The 13,860-nt window shown below is 42.0% G+C and overlaps 2 protein-coding genes across 5 annotated transcripts in view; one reads left to right on the plus strand and one right to left on the minus strand.

Annotated features, from left to right (window-relative positions):
- UBP1 (upstream binding protein 1) overlaps positions 1-13,230 on the plus strand; it is a 53,058-nt gene extending 39,828 nt beyond the window's left edge. For 2 of the 3 annotated variants that reach the window (XM_046652772.1, XM_046652780.1), the window contains 7 exons: positions 1,808-1,862; positions 2,100-2,193; positions 4,835-4,925; positions 5,697-5,815; positions 8,007-8,149; positions 8,827-8,878; positions 11,289-13,230. In XM_046652772.1, coding sequence (XP_046508728.1) covers positions 1,808-1,862; positions 2,100-2,193; positions 4,835-4,925; positions 5,697-5,815; positions 8,007-8,149; positions 8,827-8,878; positions 11,289-11,326 — 592 coding nt within the window. In that variant the 3' untranslated portion in view covers positions 11,327-13,230. Of the gene's footprint in view, positions 1-1,807; positions 1,863-2,099; positions 2,194-4,834; positions 4,926-5,097; positions 5,231-5,696; positions 5,816-8,006; positions 8,150-8,826; positions 8,879-11,288 lie in introns of those variants that run through there. The other variant, XR_006887443.1, reaches the window with a different exon arrangement.
- The window catches only part of FBXL2 (F-box and leucine rich repeat protein 2), a 123,399-nt gene that overhangs the window by 5,452 nt on the left and 104,087 nt on the right, over positions 1-13,860 (minus strand). Inside the window, exon 17 of one of the 2 annotated variants that reach the window (XR_006887445.1) lies at positions 8,885-9,645. The exons of the other annotated variant lie outside the window; for it this stretch is intronic. The gene's annotated coding sequence lies outside the window, so the exon portion shown is untranslated. Of the gene's footprint in view, positions 1-8,884; positions 9,646-13,860 lie in introns of those variants that run through there. 2 annotated transcript variants of the gene reach the window in all.

Below are 13,860 nucleotides of genomic sequence, written 5' to 3' on the forward strand. Positions count from 1 at the left end.
CAGCATTAATGAGGTTCATGAATAGAGGACAGGGAGTTATTACGGTGATACCGAGACTTGAATATGTTAGATTGCATTTATTATAAAGTGCATTTGTCTTTAATGCTCACCATATCAGAGTTATTTTCTGCCCTATTTCTTCTCCCTCCCAACAGACACACTATTTTTTAAAAATTAAGTCTTTAAACTTGAAGGGCTTTCAGTTTCTAAAGATTTACTGTGGTTTTAGAAATGGGAATGGTGGACTTTGTTTATCTATTATCTGGCCCTGAGTGGCAACTGAGAATCTCATGAGCTCCAGGCAGCAGCAGGAGAGGCGTCTCAGGCGTCCAAAGAGGCTGCCGTGGTGCCACTGCGGAGCTTTCTGTCCCCGGGCTTTGCTGAAGAACTAATGTGGCGTAGGTCACATCTTGTTTCTACTCTGGTCCTGCTGACAGGGTCGGTCTTAGTCTGCTTGGGCTGCTATAACAAAATACCACAGACTGGGTAGCTTATAAACAACAGAAATTTATTCTCACCGTTCTGGAGGCTGGAAGTCTGAGATCAGGGTGCCAGCAGGGTCAGGTTCTGGTGAGCATTCTCTTCTAGGTTGGAGACTGCTGACTTGTGTCCTCACATGGTGGAGAGCAGAGCAGACGAAGCCGACTCTCTGATGACTCTTATAAAGCCACTAATCCTATTCATGGGGGCTCCACACTTAATGTCCTCATTTAATGCCAATTACCTCCCAAAGGCCCCACCTCCTAATGCTATATAGCACCTTGAGGGCAAGGTTTCAGAGAGTGATTTTTGAGGGAACACAAACATTCAGACCATAACAGGGTCTGTCCCTGAGGAGATGGACAGACTAAGAAGGCAGCTTGTTTTCATCTAGGTTACTATGCTTGAAGAGTAGAAAAATACTCATAGACTCAAAGACATTGGGGAGAGAAGGAGCCCAGCATGCTACCATGTAGGGGAACTCTTCTAGTTTCACAGTCAGTCTGGTCTGAATAATCCTAACAAATGATTATGATTTTACACTGGAGCTGTGAATTCACGTAGTCACTAATTGACCTGATATTTCCTGAGAGCCCACTGTGTGCCCTCCACTGTTATGGGTGCTGTGATATGTAAGTGACAGACAAATCCCTGTGTGAAGGAGCTTAAGTTCTGGTGGGTGGAGACAGTTGGTAAACAGAATAATAAACCTAAGGAATTGAGGTTATAAGTACTAAGAAGGGTCAGAGCTCAGGACTAGGAAGGTGGTCACATTCCTATGGAATTGTTTTTCATTTTCATTTTACCTTAGAAACCACTAGGATAGTGGTGCAGTTTCTTTCTTTTATTCTCTTGAATTCCACCCTCTTTAATCGCGGATAAATGTATTAAAGGGATATCATTTTCTACCTTGGCTTAGGATCATTATACCATTTCTTGTAGCTCATTATTTTCTTAAAGTAGATTTTTTGCAGTTATTTTCAACTGTTTATCTTATTTGATTTCTCATATTTTTTTCCTAACTAAAATGAATCAGTATCCTCCATTTTCCTGGCACTCTTGGAGATAATTAGAACCCTTGTGTTTCATAAATCTTGAATTTCTTACTAGAACAGACGGAGAAGGAGGCAGCACAAATTAAGAAACTGTCTTCTGTGTCTTAACCTTATCATCAAATTTACTCCCTGACCAGTTGTACCAATATTCTTGTTGCAAATTTACATTGTTCTGTCCCACAGTATTATTTTAAATTTATGTAGTTTAATAGCCTTTAGGGTCTTAAAAAAAATATATGTATCATAATCATCCTTGCTTTCCTTCTCTCCAGCAATTCTTCTTCCCCAAATCATCAGGGAGATGGAGTTTCACAGGCCTCTAGTGAAGTAAGTATCTTTTTCCTGAAACTATCAGATGCTTTCAAAGTTCTGCATGTTTAAGCCTCTGATGACAGGGCTTGAGTCGTTGTTTGGGGCGCTGAGTGTCAGACCTATGCTGCTGACTTTAAACTTGGAGGATTTCTGTGTTCTGTTTGAGTGTTCTTTATAACATGCCAGTGAGTTGGATTATTTTTTTAAGTTTGAAGAGTTTCTTCTATTTATATTCATTTTCTTTGTTAATAGAAACTTCAGCCTTCAGCCACAATCCAGGAAACACAACAATGGCTGCTCAAAAATAGATTCTCTTCCTATACAAGACTGTTTTCCAATTTTTCAGGTATGTCTGTGTGTATGCACATGCCTGTATGGTTTACTTATTTCTGTGCTTTTATTAACTTTAATTTAAAAAAAAAATTCGAAATAGTTATAGATTCATAAACAGTTGCCAAAATGTGTACAGGGAAGTCCTGTGTACCTATTGCCCAGTTTCCCCCAATGGTAACATCTTGCATACCACTTGTGCACCCTCAAAACCAGGAAATTGACTCAGTATAATCTACCATTTCACCAGTTGTATGTGCCCTCATTTGTGTATAAGTGTATGTAGTTCTTTGCAATTTTCTTTCTTTCTTTCTTTCTTTTTGGTGAGGAAAATTGGCCTTGAGCTAACATCTGTTACCAATCTTCCTCTTTTTGCTTGAGGAAGATTGTCGCTGAGCTAACATCTGTGCCAATCTTCCTCTGTTTTATGTGGGATGCTGCCAAAGCACGGCTTGATAAGCGGTGTGTAGGTCCATGCCCGGCATCCAAACCTGCGAACCCTGGGCCTTATATGAATGGCAGCATATAATAGGTGACCTTTTGAGATTTTCTCACTCAGCATACTGCCATTGAGTCCATCCAGATAGTTGTGTGTATCCATAGTTTGCTCCTCTTTTTTGCAGTATAGTACTACATGGTACGAATATCCTCAGGTATGGTTTGTAAAGTGTGAATTTCTTCTTGTATAGTAAGCTAAGGGAGTATTTAGATGGAATTTTTAAAGGGACCAAGCATTGCTTCTCTAGGAGGTATATAGGGAACCTGTCTAGAGGGACAGTAATAGATAATGCCAGGAGGGGCAAGGGCAGCATTTCCCAAATGTATTTGGCCCAGGGACCCTTTTCCTACAGAACACTTACCAACGTGTCCTGGCCAAACACGTCTTGAGCAGTGCTGGGCCACAGTGAAATGGGGCTATAAAAACACAGCTTGAGCCTTTTAAGAACGTGCGTGTGCACACACCCGGCCTAGAGGAGAGCTTGATTTCACAAAGAACGTGGTGTCCTATTACATCAGCCATTTATTGCAGGGCTTGTGCAATGATTAGTCATTCCCTGTGTTGCTCTTTGTCTCTAAAGTAGCCAGTGAAAGTTGTGTGCTAGCTGGTAGCCACATTTTTATATGACTGAGTAAAAGCCTTTATCTGTGACAAACTGGAAATTAAGAAATTTCAGTTGGGGGGCATACACACATATTGAACCCTCATGGGGAAGACAGATGCAGAGCATAGCACATACAGAAAGCGCTGGCAGTTGGAACTGGGGGCAGTCCCAGGTTACGCCTATTATATGAGGTAGATACATGTTTTCGTCTGGAGAGTTCTGAGCCCTTTTCACTGTGAGCATTGATCTCGTGGCTTGGCCTCCTGCCTTTTCCTTACCCTGTGAGCTTCCCAACAATAGAAAGGTGAGGACGAGAGTTAGGCTCCTTGACCTGAGCCTCTTGGGCATTCACATTTCAGAAAGAGTTGTACACATAAGTATCTGTCCAGTTCTGTGGACGGGTTAAGGATGTTTACACACACCTCTGGGCACTGCTGTGAACCCTGTTTTCAGAGGTGTGTGCAGTATGCCTTGGTAGAGAGGTGAGAGGGAGCCTGTCTTTGCTTACTTGGCTTGCATAAAACCACGCCATCAATGCTTGTGCCTTGTGGGAGATGTGCTTCTTTGGTCTTTATTTCTTTTATAAATTAGAAAGTTATTAGGCTCTCACATTCAGGCCTAGAAAGTTATTAGGCTCTCACATTCAGGCCCTCAAAAACAGAAAGGTAACCCTATTATCTTGTTACATATGTAGGTGGATATTTATCCTGTGAAAGTCATGGCTCAATCCCAGAGAGTATCTTAATTCTCCCAATTAAACTACATCTTGAGTGTTAATAAAAGAGAGAAACAAAAGATTATGGACACATCAAACATAAAAAGTAGAGAGAAGAGTATGATGAACCCCGATGAAACCATCCGCAGCTTCAAAAATCATCAGCCTTTGGTCAGGCCAGCTCTCTACGCTCTCCCCCTTTTCTGCTGTATTTTAAAGCAAATCCTAAATATCATGCCATTTACATTTACCAACTATTTGTGGGAGAAATCTTAAGGTATAATATGCAATTCTTTGCCATGCTTTTGTCCTGAAACTGGCTGCTGTGACAGAGTTATGTTCCAGAATGTTTGACTTTTCACTGTGTGTTGCCGTATAAAGAGGCCTAGTCCTGGCTCTGCTGCTGACTTGTGTGACTTGGAGCAAGTCCCCCAAACTCTGGACTTCCATTTCCTTTTTTTGTAATACAAGATTGGTCTGAGTGATCTTAAGGTTAATTATCTGGGGTCAGAATCACGTTTATCCACACATCCACCACCCAGCCAAAATAAGGTAGGTGGGGAACTCCTGTATAGGGCCCCCCCATTGATCTGCCTCACCAGCCTCTGGGCTTCTAAGCTCCTTCTTGATTTAGGACATGGAAGAGCCAGCATTTTTTTTGGCTCTGTGGGACAGAGAGTGTGTGTGTGTTCGTGTGTTGCTCATGTATATGTGTATACTCAGGATACCTGTGATGGTTTTGAAGGACAGTTAACTGTGTGAAGACAAATGCCATAAAGTAGCCAGTCCTGCTAGTTCTTTTCCATTTCTTTGAGAAGAATCTTTCTGCTGTTCTCCAGGTGCCGACTTATTAAAACTGACAAAGGAGGATTTAGTACAAATATGTGGTGCAGCCGATGGAATTCGGCTCTATAATTCACTGAAGTCAAGGTAAAATACTGTGTTTAAAAGGAACTGTGTGCTTGAAATAAGAATGTACCTTTCTTCGCGTGGGGAATTTGGGCAGAATGTGTTTCCACGCTGGGTTGGCGTGTGCCTGTGTGCGCTGTCGAGCATCGGCAGCATCGCGCTCACAAGAAGACTGTTTTGTGTACACCTTCAGGGCAGGCCCAGATATGATGCAGGCACTGATGAGGGCAGAGGTAGACTGTAAGACTGGTAGAAATGCACATGGGCAGTACTGATTTCTTGAAGACGACTGGGTTTGTTGCCAAGAAAACAAACTTCTCATTTAGGTGAGCTATACAGAATCTATGGTTTTCAAGGTCGTTTGACTACTACTAAACAGTTATTAAAAATGTAAACTTCTCATTGTGAATTAAAATGATAGAACCGTAAACTGTGCTGGCTTTTAAGATCCATTTACTATCATTGCTATTTCTAGACTTGTGGTATGAGAATTCCATTAAAATTGAATCTTAACTGATTTTAAATTGCTGACTTAATCTTGAAACTTAAATTTACCAGCATCTGACAGACCATCTCAATGGTTTAGAGTCTGGATCATCAGATTAGACCACCTGTGATAGTTGGTGTGAGGTGTGTGTTTTTATATTTTTATTAGTAAATTATTTTGTATAATAAAATAACATTGTAAAGTTCTCATAAGGAAATAGAACTTAGATTCCTGTAGTTATCATTTGTTCATGTGGTGAGGCAGCTTTGTCTCCCCGACTCATGAGTGGCATCTTCTGCTTACAGGTCGGTTAGGCCCCGCTTAACCATCTATGTCTGCCAGGAGCAGCCAAGCAGCACACCACTGCAGGGGCAGCAGCAGGCTGCAGGCAGTGGAGGCGAGAGTGGCAGTGGGACACCCTACGGTGGGTATCGAGGGCATCTCAGCTTCCTGTGACCCTTTCTGATGTGGAGGCAGAAACGGGAGAGACTGAGCAGGGTTTCGAGGACTCCTGTCACATCAGGACTGCGGAGTTGCTGCCGTAGGGGTCTTGCCAGCAACGAGAGGCAGCAGCTCTTGGTTCAAGTTGTTGGAAGAAGAGGAAACTATTGGCCTTTCTCAGTGATTTCAGCCACACTGTGGGTCTTTTTTTACATAGTCCTTTATGCCAGAAACCTCTAACAGACTAGCTTGAATGGTTTGGGGTTTTGCTGTTTGTTTTTTTAATCTCAGATTTACTGAAATGATGACTATAACATTTGCAGCTTGGAAAGCAGGGGGTTTTTCTTTTCTTGTTTTCCATTTTACTGATTGGGGAAAAACTTAAAATATCACATGAGCAAAGATGCGTCTGTGTAACAGGACTAAGTGTGTATAGTTATCTCTCACAGCATCTGGCCAGCACTGCGCTCGGTGCAGTGAGTGGTGCCATGGCCTTTTGTTACGGTAAATATGCTCTCTGTCATTATCCCTTGAGTACTGGGGGGCTTCTCATGCTGCAGGTTTGCCTTAATTGTCTGATAGAGTGCTGGATAGGGCAGAGAGAGAAATCCTGACCCTCCTCCCCTCCTCTAACAAGCATTTTTTTAAAGGCACATGTTTTCCCATTTGTAAGGTGGTATGTGGAAATATGTTCCCTCTTCCCAAATTCTGAAACAAAATAAGGGCAGCACACCCAGAATTTTCAAAGAAAAATGTGTTATGGAATTCAGAGAGGCAGCTGTTTGCTCTCATAATGAGTAGAGTCTGAAAAATACTTAGCAGCTTGAATTTTACTGCAGAATCCCAAGGAAAGCATCTGTGGTGAGCTTTCCATTGGTATCATTTTGAGTTCAAAAGCTGTGAATTTTAAGACTAAAGATACAAAGTCTTAGTCTAAAAGGATAAAAAGTCTAAAGGAGCTCTCCACATATCACCAAGGTCTTCTCTATCATTTACGTGTGGTCAGTATTATAATATTTTGGAAGGCGTATCCTCAAACATGAGTGTTTATGGAGGAGTGTGTGGACATATTGGTGAACTTCACCCTGGATCAGGCACAGCAGACCTTTTCTCTGAGAGGCCAGGTAGTGAATCTTGCCAACTCTGTGGACCACAGGGTCTCTTTCGCTCTCAGCTCTGCCATGTGGTGCCACAAGCACCATAGACAATCTGACACAATGGGCCATGTTCTGACAAAATTTTATTTTAAAAGAACAAGTGGAAGGCTGGGTTTGGCTCACACAGGCTGTAGTTTGGTGACCCCTGCTCTGGATCATCTGTATAGTCTTTAATTATAGTTCCAAATTCTAAGCTTTTCATAAAGTATAATTAGCGAAGCTTTCTGTACACACACCAGGAAAAGCCCTTGTTTAGAGAAGCAAAGCTCCAGCACTGATACTCCTGATGGATGTCGGGCCTGAGTCAGGAAGGGAGCAGGACCCGCAAGAGGCAGACTCATGCGGCTGTGCTGAGTCACATGTTCTAGAAACACAGAACACTGGGTGGACTGGGACTTTCTGTAAAGAGGAACCAGGCTGCATTGTCTGCATCCTTAGCTTTTTGTGTGGCATCTTTTACACTGTTTTTAATTCTTTGGGGCATGGAGAGGGAGGAGAGGTAGCTTTTATTTCTTAGGATAAATTCCCACTAGTAGGATTACTGAATAAAAAACTATGACCCTTTTTAGGATTCTTTGTATATACTGCTAGAAACACGTATTTTTGAAAACAGCTTTCTTGAGGTGGAGTTTATATACCATAAAATCCTCCCATTTAAAGTATACAATTCAATGATATTTTAGTAAGTTTACAGAGTTTTTGCAGACATTACCACAATCTTACTCCAAAAAGATCTCCTGTGCCCATCCGCAGTCAATTCCTGTTTGTTTTTAAGAGAAATTCAAACCTCAAATCGTTTTGTACAGAGATTACTGTTACTGGGTATTCTAGGTGTGAGCACAAAGACTTAATGCATTATTGTATTTCAGATGGGTGATAAGGGGGAAAGAACTATCAGGTTGTTCCCATTTTCTTCGGTTTGTTTTCAGTACTTTGAAAGGTGTGACCTTCCTCTAGATGAGGTAGAAAACAGATCAAAGATGACTGCTAAAATGCTGTTCTTATTTTTCATTTCAGTTTATCATGCAATCTACTTGGAAGAAATGGTTGCCTCAGAAGTCGCTCGAAAACTTGCATTGGTGTTTAATATTCCTTTCCACCAGATTAACCAGGTTTACAGACAGGGTCCCATTGGTATTCACATTCTTGTTAGCGATCAGGTAACTCGAACTGGCATGCCCTCTTGCTTTTCCCATTCACACTGGTGTTTACTTTTATATATATCATTGCAGAACTCGGGAAAAATTCTGTGACCTCTTTTGCCCAGTACTCATGGGAATTGTTTTCAGGGAGTTGGGGATCAAAATTTGTAAGAATTTATAACCAAGAGTTTCAGATGTCCTAGTGATATAATAATACAAATCGGGGAGAACTGTGGCTCCCCCATCCCTTTTCAGTTCAGACACTCATGGGGGGACTTCTGGGTGAGTGGGGGCTTTGGCCCTTTTTATGTAGAGAGGCATTTGGATGTGTTTTCCTTTTGTCCACTATTTGATGAGTAATTTTAAAAAACAGTAAGGTTAGAAGTACAATTCCTCCCCCCCCACTGTTCAGTGATGAGCAAGTAGTAACAGAAGAGCGCTTAACGCAGTGACTTGTCCTTAGATTGGTTATTCACAGGATCAGATCTCACAAGGACTGTCACGGGCAGGCCCTGCCAGTGCAGCAGGTGTAAATTTTTACTACGTCACACCGCCTTCATGAATTACCATTTTGGCTGTTGAGTCCTGTACTTGTGTGACAACATATAGATTATGACACTTTCTTTTACTAATTTTAATCTTTTCTAAAGAAAGGACAGTTGGATCTTAATTATACATCTGCTTTATCCTTCTAGATGGTTCAGAACTTTCAAGATGAGAGTTGTTTTTTATTCTCCACAGTAAAAGGTACTTTGCATGTGTGCATGTGTCTTGAAATGCTGGAATCATGAAAGAGTGTGTGTGCCTGTAATCAGCAGTCATCTTGTGTGTTTACTTTTGAAAATGCTGGCTTTACTAATTTTAAGAGAGTGTGACAAATGAATCAAGAGAATGTTTCTAGCGATTGTAATGGAAGCTAACTGGCAAATAAGGAGGAGAAATCAGTCCTTCTAGATGACTGGGGGGAAAAAATCTCAATTCCTTCAGCCAGTGTTTCACTGAGCATCATGTGTCAGATACCATGCTTTTGGTGCTAGAAAGATCTTGAACAAAACAGACTCCGTGGAACTCGAGTGGGGAAAGCAAACCAGAATTGGCCAGCAGATGAGCATAATTACAGATATGTTAAGTGCCATGAAGGAATGGGAAAGTGTGGAGTGCTTATGGACAAGGGGGATCTGGGTAGGGGGACATGAGCCTGTTAGGCAAGGCTTCTCTGAGGAGGTGTCGATAACGCTGAGACCTGAAGAGTGAGGAGGAGCCGACCATACAAGGAGCATCCCAAGTGCAGGGTAAAGGAAAAGGAAAGAGCTTGGCCTCTTTGGAGGCCTGAGAGAGGGCCATGGAGCTGCCGTGCAGGATGTGAGGGCCGAGCAGAGCAAAATGAAGTCAAGACGGGCAGCAGGACCTGCTATTGATGGTAGTTTAGACTTGATTTGAAATGCATTGGGAAGTCAGTGAAGTTCTTTAAACAAAGGAGTCATCTGATTAGATTTTTCTTCCATCTTGCAACTCTGTGGAGAGAGATGAGAAGGTGGGAAGGCTGAAGGCAGGAGATGTCATCTAGGTGAGGGGTGATGATATCCTATACATCTATAGACAGGGCCCTGCTGGGCTCCACGTTTGAGGGAGGAGTGGTTGTGACTCTTGTAAGAGCAGCTGGGCAGACAGTGGTCCCAGTAGAGCGTTAGGAATGGTGAAGAGAAAGCAGCAGGAGTTCATTTCAGTATCTGGAATTGTCAAGGTGGCAGTGATTATGCCCATCTGGAGCTGGCAGGAGAGGCTTGGGCTTGAAATGTAAATCTGAAAGCCTTGAGCATATCAGCGGTGACTCAAAGCTGTGAAATCCTTGGGGTCATTTAGGGGAGAATGTGCAAAGAAGGCCTGGACAGGGCTCACGTGAGTTGCAATTAAAGAGTTAGATAAAGGAGGGATTTTTTTTTAAGATTTTACTTTTTCCTTTTTCTCCCCAAATCCCCCCAGTACATAGTTGGGTATTGTTAGTTGTGGGTCCTCCAGTTGTGGCATGTGGGACGCTGCCTCAGCATGACCTGATGAGTGGTGGGATCCGAACCGGTGAAACCCCAGGCCACCAAAGCAGAGCGCGCGAACTTAACCACTCGGCCATGGTGCCGGCCTCCAAAGGAGGGATTTTTAAATGTTAAATTATTATACAGAAAGAGACTTTTAAAAGCCTGTGGTTTAATTTAAGATCTAACTCCAGTCCTGCACAAAAGCTGCACTTTGAAGAGCAGGATATCCTATGTCACTCTTTCCTAGAAGTGACTCTGGAAGGGAGTAGCCCTGTAAAACAGTGCTGAAGTTGATGTCACTTTGTGCCTGATGTGATGCATATGTCATCAAGTTACCTGCCAGGTTGAGTTTTAACTGTGAACTGGTTTACTTTATCTTTTACTTTCACAAACATCTTTAGCGTAGTACCCTTCTGCTCAGTTTTCTGTTCTCAAAGCAATACAATTTTACTCACAAAACTCACATCATTTAAGAAAGGGCTTTCGTACTGTAACTGGATGGTAGAGTTCTGTGAAAGCAGTGGACCCTTCTGACGTCAGGCATCACAGGTATCCCCTCCAGTCTCAGTGTACCGTTGTTCTCATGAAAAAATTCATTTGTTCCTCCATGAATGCCTGTACTGCTTCTCACCATTGCTTGAGAAACACTAGGCCATCAGGCAAAAATAATGATAGATTTTTAAAATGTTTCAGCTCTACCTCTAAGCAGTTCAAACATTATTTCCAGCAAGGACGGATGTGTGCAGTCAGTTGATTTGTATGTCTGTGGAGCTGATGGTCCTCTGCCCTGGCAGCACAGGCTTTTCACTTCTTCTGCCTCCAGCTTTTGCCCCTTTGCTTCCAGCACTTTCGCTGCTGGTCTTGATACCCCCACCGCCCTAGAACTGGCAAGCAGTATGGGCCAGACATGCGAAAGCAAAATATCTGAAAGGGAATGTGTAAATGTTGTTGCCTTAGGGAAGAGGAGCTGGAGCAAGTTAATTGGCTTTTGCTCCTGTAGAATTATTTAAAGGTAATTCTGAAACGTGGAGGAAGGGTGTAGATTTCTGGGACTTTTCACTTTAATAGCCTTGATTTTCCTAAGCCTGGCTAAAAAAATTGTACCTTCTTTCCTTTTTTTGTAGCTGAAAATGGTGATGGTATCCACATAATTTTGAAATGATGTCTTACATAGTCTGAACTATATTCAGTACCAAATAAAGTCACGCTTAAAAGTGTGTGAAGACTGAATCCAAGAAGTCTTGGGATTGGATTTTACCGTATGAAATGTTTCATATTGAAAACACAAGATGACCTTTCTAATGAGCTGTATGAGAGGCGAATCTCCTCACTGTCACTGCCATAGCCAAGCATCCTCGTGAGAGTGAGCACGTCCGGACAGCATGCGTGCAGCTCTGGGGGCCACGGTGCAGGCGGGGCTGCCTGCTTCTCTGGCAGAGGCCAGTAGATACAGTTCCTAGAAGCAGCCTGTGCTGTCTTTTTACACTGTATGCGGTTTGGAAATGAATGTAAAAATGGACTGTGGGCATTTACCTTTCTGTGCCAGTTTGGCTTTTATTGCCTGAACCTTATGCTGACCTGGGGCAGGTGGGGACAGTGCTGCTGTGGAGCCAGCATGGAATCTGTCTGCGGAGAGGCAGTGTGCTGATGCGGTGATTGGTGGTCAGGTAAGAGGCGTGGCACCTTCTCAGAAGAATCATGACTAAGGCTGTGCGTCTGATGCGATCATGCCAGATGGAGGAAGAGCCAAGCCAGGAAGCCGGGCTCGAAGCAAACTGCATTATCAAGAGTACCTTGGTGAGAGGATCAGTGTAAATCCTAATAGGTACAAAGACTTGTGTTTTGCTTTGTCACAGTTTTATTGAGAAACTTTCGCTTCTGCTTCCATTTTTAGCATTTTGTTTCTGGTTTTCATTTTTGAAGCCCCATTGTCTTTTAAACTCATGTGGTTTTCTTTCTCTTTTTCCTCCTCCTCTCTGTCTCTAACACCCTTCCTACTCTACCCTGTACCATCCTGTTCTTAGACATTTTCAAAGCCCTTCCCCAGACATCGGAAATAGGTGACTCAAGCAGGGGGAGAAGTATGATAGTTTCTGACTCGGTGTTAAGGGGTCCTCGTTATCAACAAGTTGAAATTATTCATGGAACACTAGACATGATAAATCAAACACTAAATTGTACCATAAAAATTCCCTACACCACTTCTCAAATATTAAGCTTTAGTACAATCATGGGTGAACATTCTGCTGATTAGAGGCTTTTTTATACAGCACATAGTAGCTTCTTTTTCTGTAAAAAAGAGTATCTCTTTCATAAAACCAAATGCTTGTCTGCTAGTCTGCTTTTCAGAGGGAATCCACAGTTTTCAAATCTTCCCGAAGTTCATCAGCAAGCATTTTTGAGGGTTGTGGTATAGCAAACCCAGTGTTTTTTTTTAAACTTTGATTCCATTTTAATTATACCATCTCTGTCCACTTACCCAGATTTGATCCTTATCTTTGTTCAGGAAGAACAGAAGTGAGTAATTTTGAGTTTGAAATCTCTCCCAGAAGACAAGTTTGACATTTTATGTTTTATTCATAAAGGGGGTATTTGATATGAAGCAGCACTGTCTCTAAATATTTCCATCTTCGGTTTGAAAATATCTGTGACTCCTACAGACCCTAGAGCAGGAGAGCTTTCCTTTCTGTCAGTCATCTTCCCTTTGCTTTTGTGTGACCACATGTTTTCTTTACCAATCACTTGGGAAAGAAGTGAGCTTCTCTCTTAATTGTTTTAGAGTTTTGCTTGTCTATTTAGCATTCCTTTTTGAGTCTCAAGATTTATGGAACAATAAATGTCATTTAATGCTGTGTGCTATTTTGAATTCCTCATCAGGTTTTAGAAGTGGGGTAAAAAGAATTTTAAAAGCTCATCAAACTTGAAATTACACCAAGTGGTGGTGAACATTAGTCTGTCCCAGTGAAACAGGTTCAATTATGGCACCAGCAAATTTGCTACTTTGTTTTTTTAATAGTAGGATGTATACATTTCAGTATAATAAATGTTTTCCGATTGTTTTGCAAATGTGTGTCTCATTTAAAATCCCAGTTCCTGCCAGTGTGATCAGTCATAGGATCAAGGGGTTCCCTGTCTATGTCCTGAGTACACACCAGTCCTGTGCTAGAAGAGATGAAGCCCGTGTGGTGGTGGTTTCTTTTCAGTTTGTTTCCTCAAAGCTGATGCAACTGAGCACACTTATTCCAGTAACTGTTCCATACTCAAAGAAGCAAACGTGGTTTCCTTAGCAGAGGTTGAGGTCATGGGACACTGAGCAGCCAGTCTAGTAGCTGTGATAGGTTGTGTCCTGGCTCAAAAGAGAGAGATAATGTATGGAAGGCCCTGGTCATTTAAATTTTTAAATAGAAACTACAATTCATAGTCACTGAAGCAAGTCTGTGTAATACGCTCCTTTGTTTATTTAAATAGCTTCCTGCATCAGTCATTTGTCCCTCCACACAGTGGTGTAAATGTATATTTAAGTAACTGCTATGGTTACACACAATTTTTAGACCAGGGAATACTAGAGTATACCATAAGGCAATAAAATCATCAGGACTTTAATGCTTATTCCAGTAATCCTGTTAAATCGACTTATGTGGTTGTAGATGTATCTGCCTTCTCTTCTAGAATGTAGCTGAGGCACTGTATCCTAAA

The sequence above is a fragment of the Equus quagga genome, chromosome 1, assembly GCF_021613505.1.
Source record: "Equus quagga isolate Etosha38 chromosome 1, UCLA_HA_Equagga_1.0, whole genome shotgun sequence".
NCBI classification, from domain to species: domain Eukaryota; kingdom Metazoa; phylum Chordata; class Mammalia; order Perissodactyla; family Equidae; genus Equus; species Equus quagga.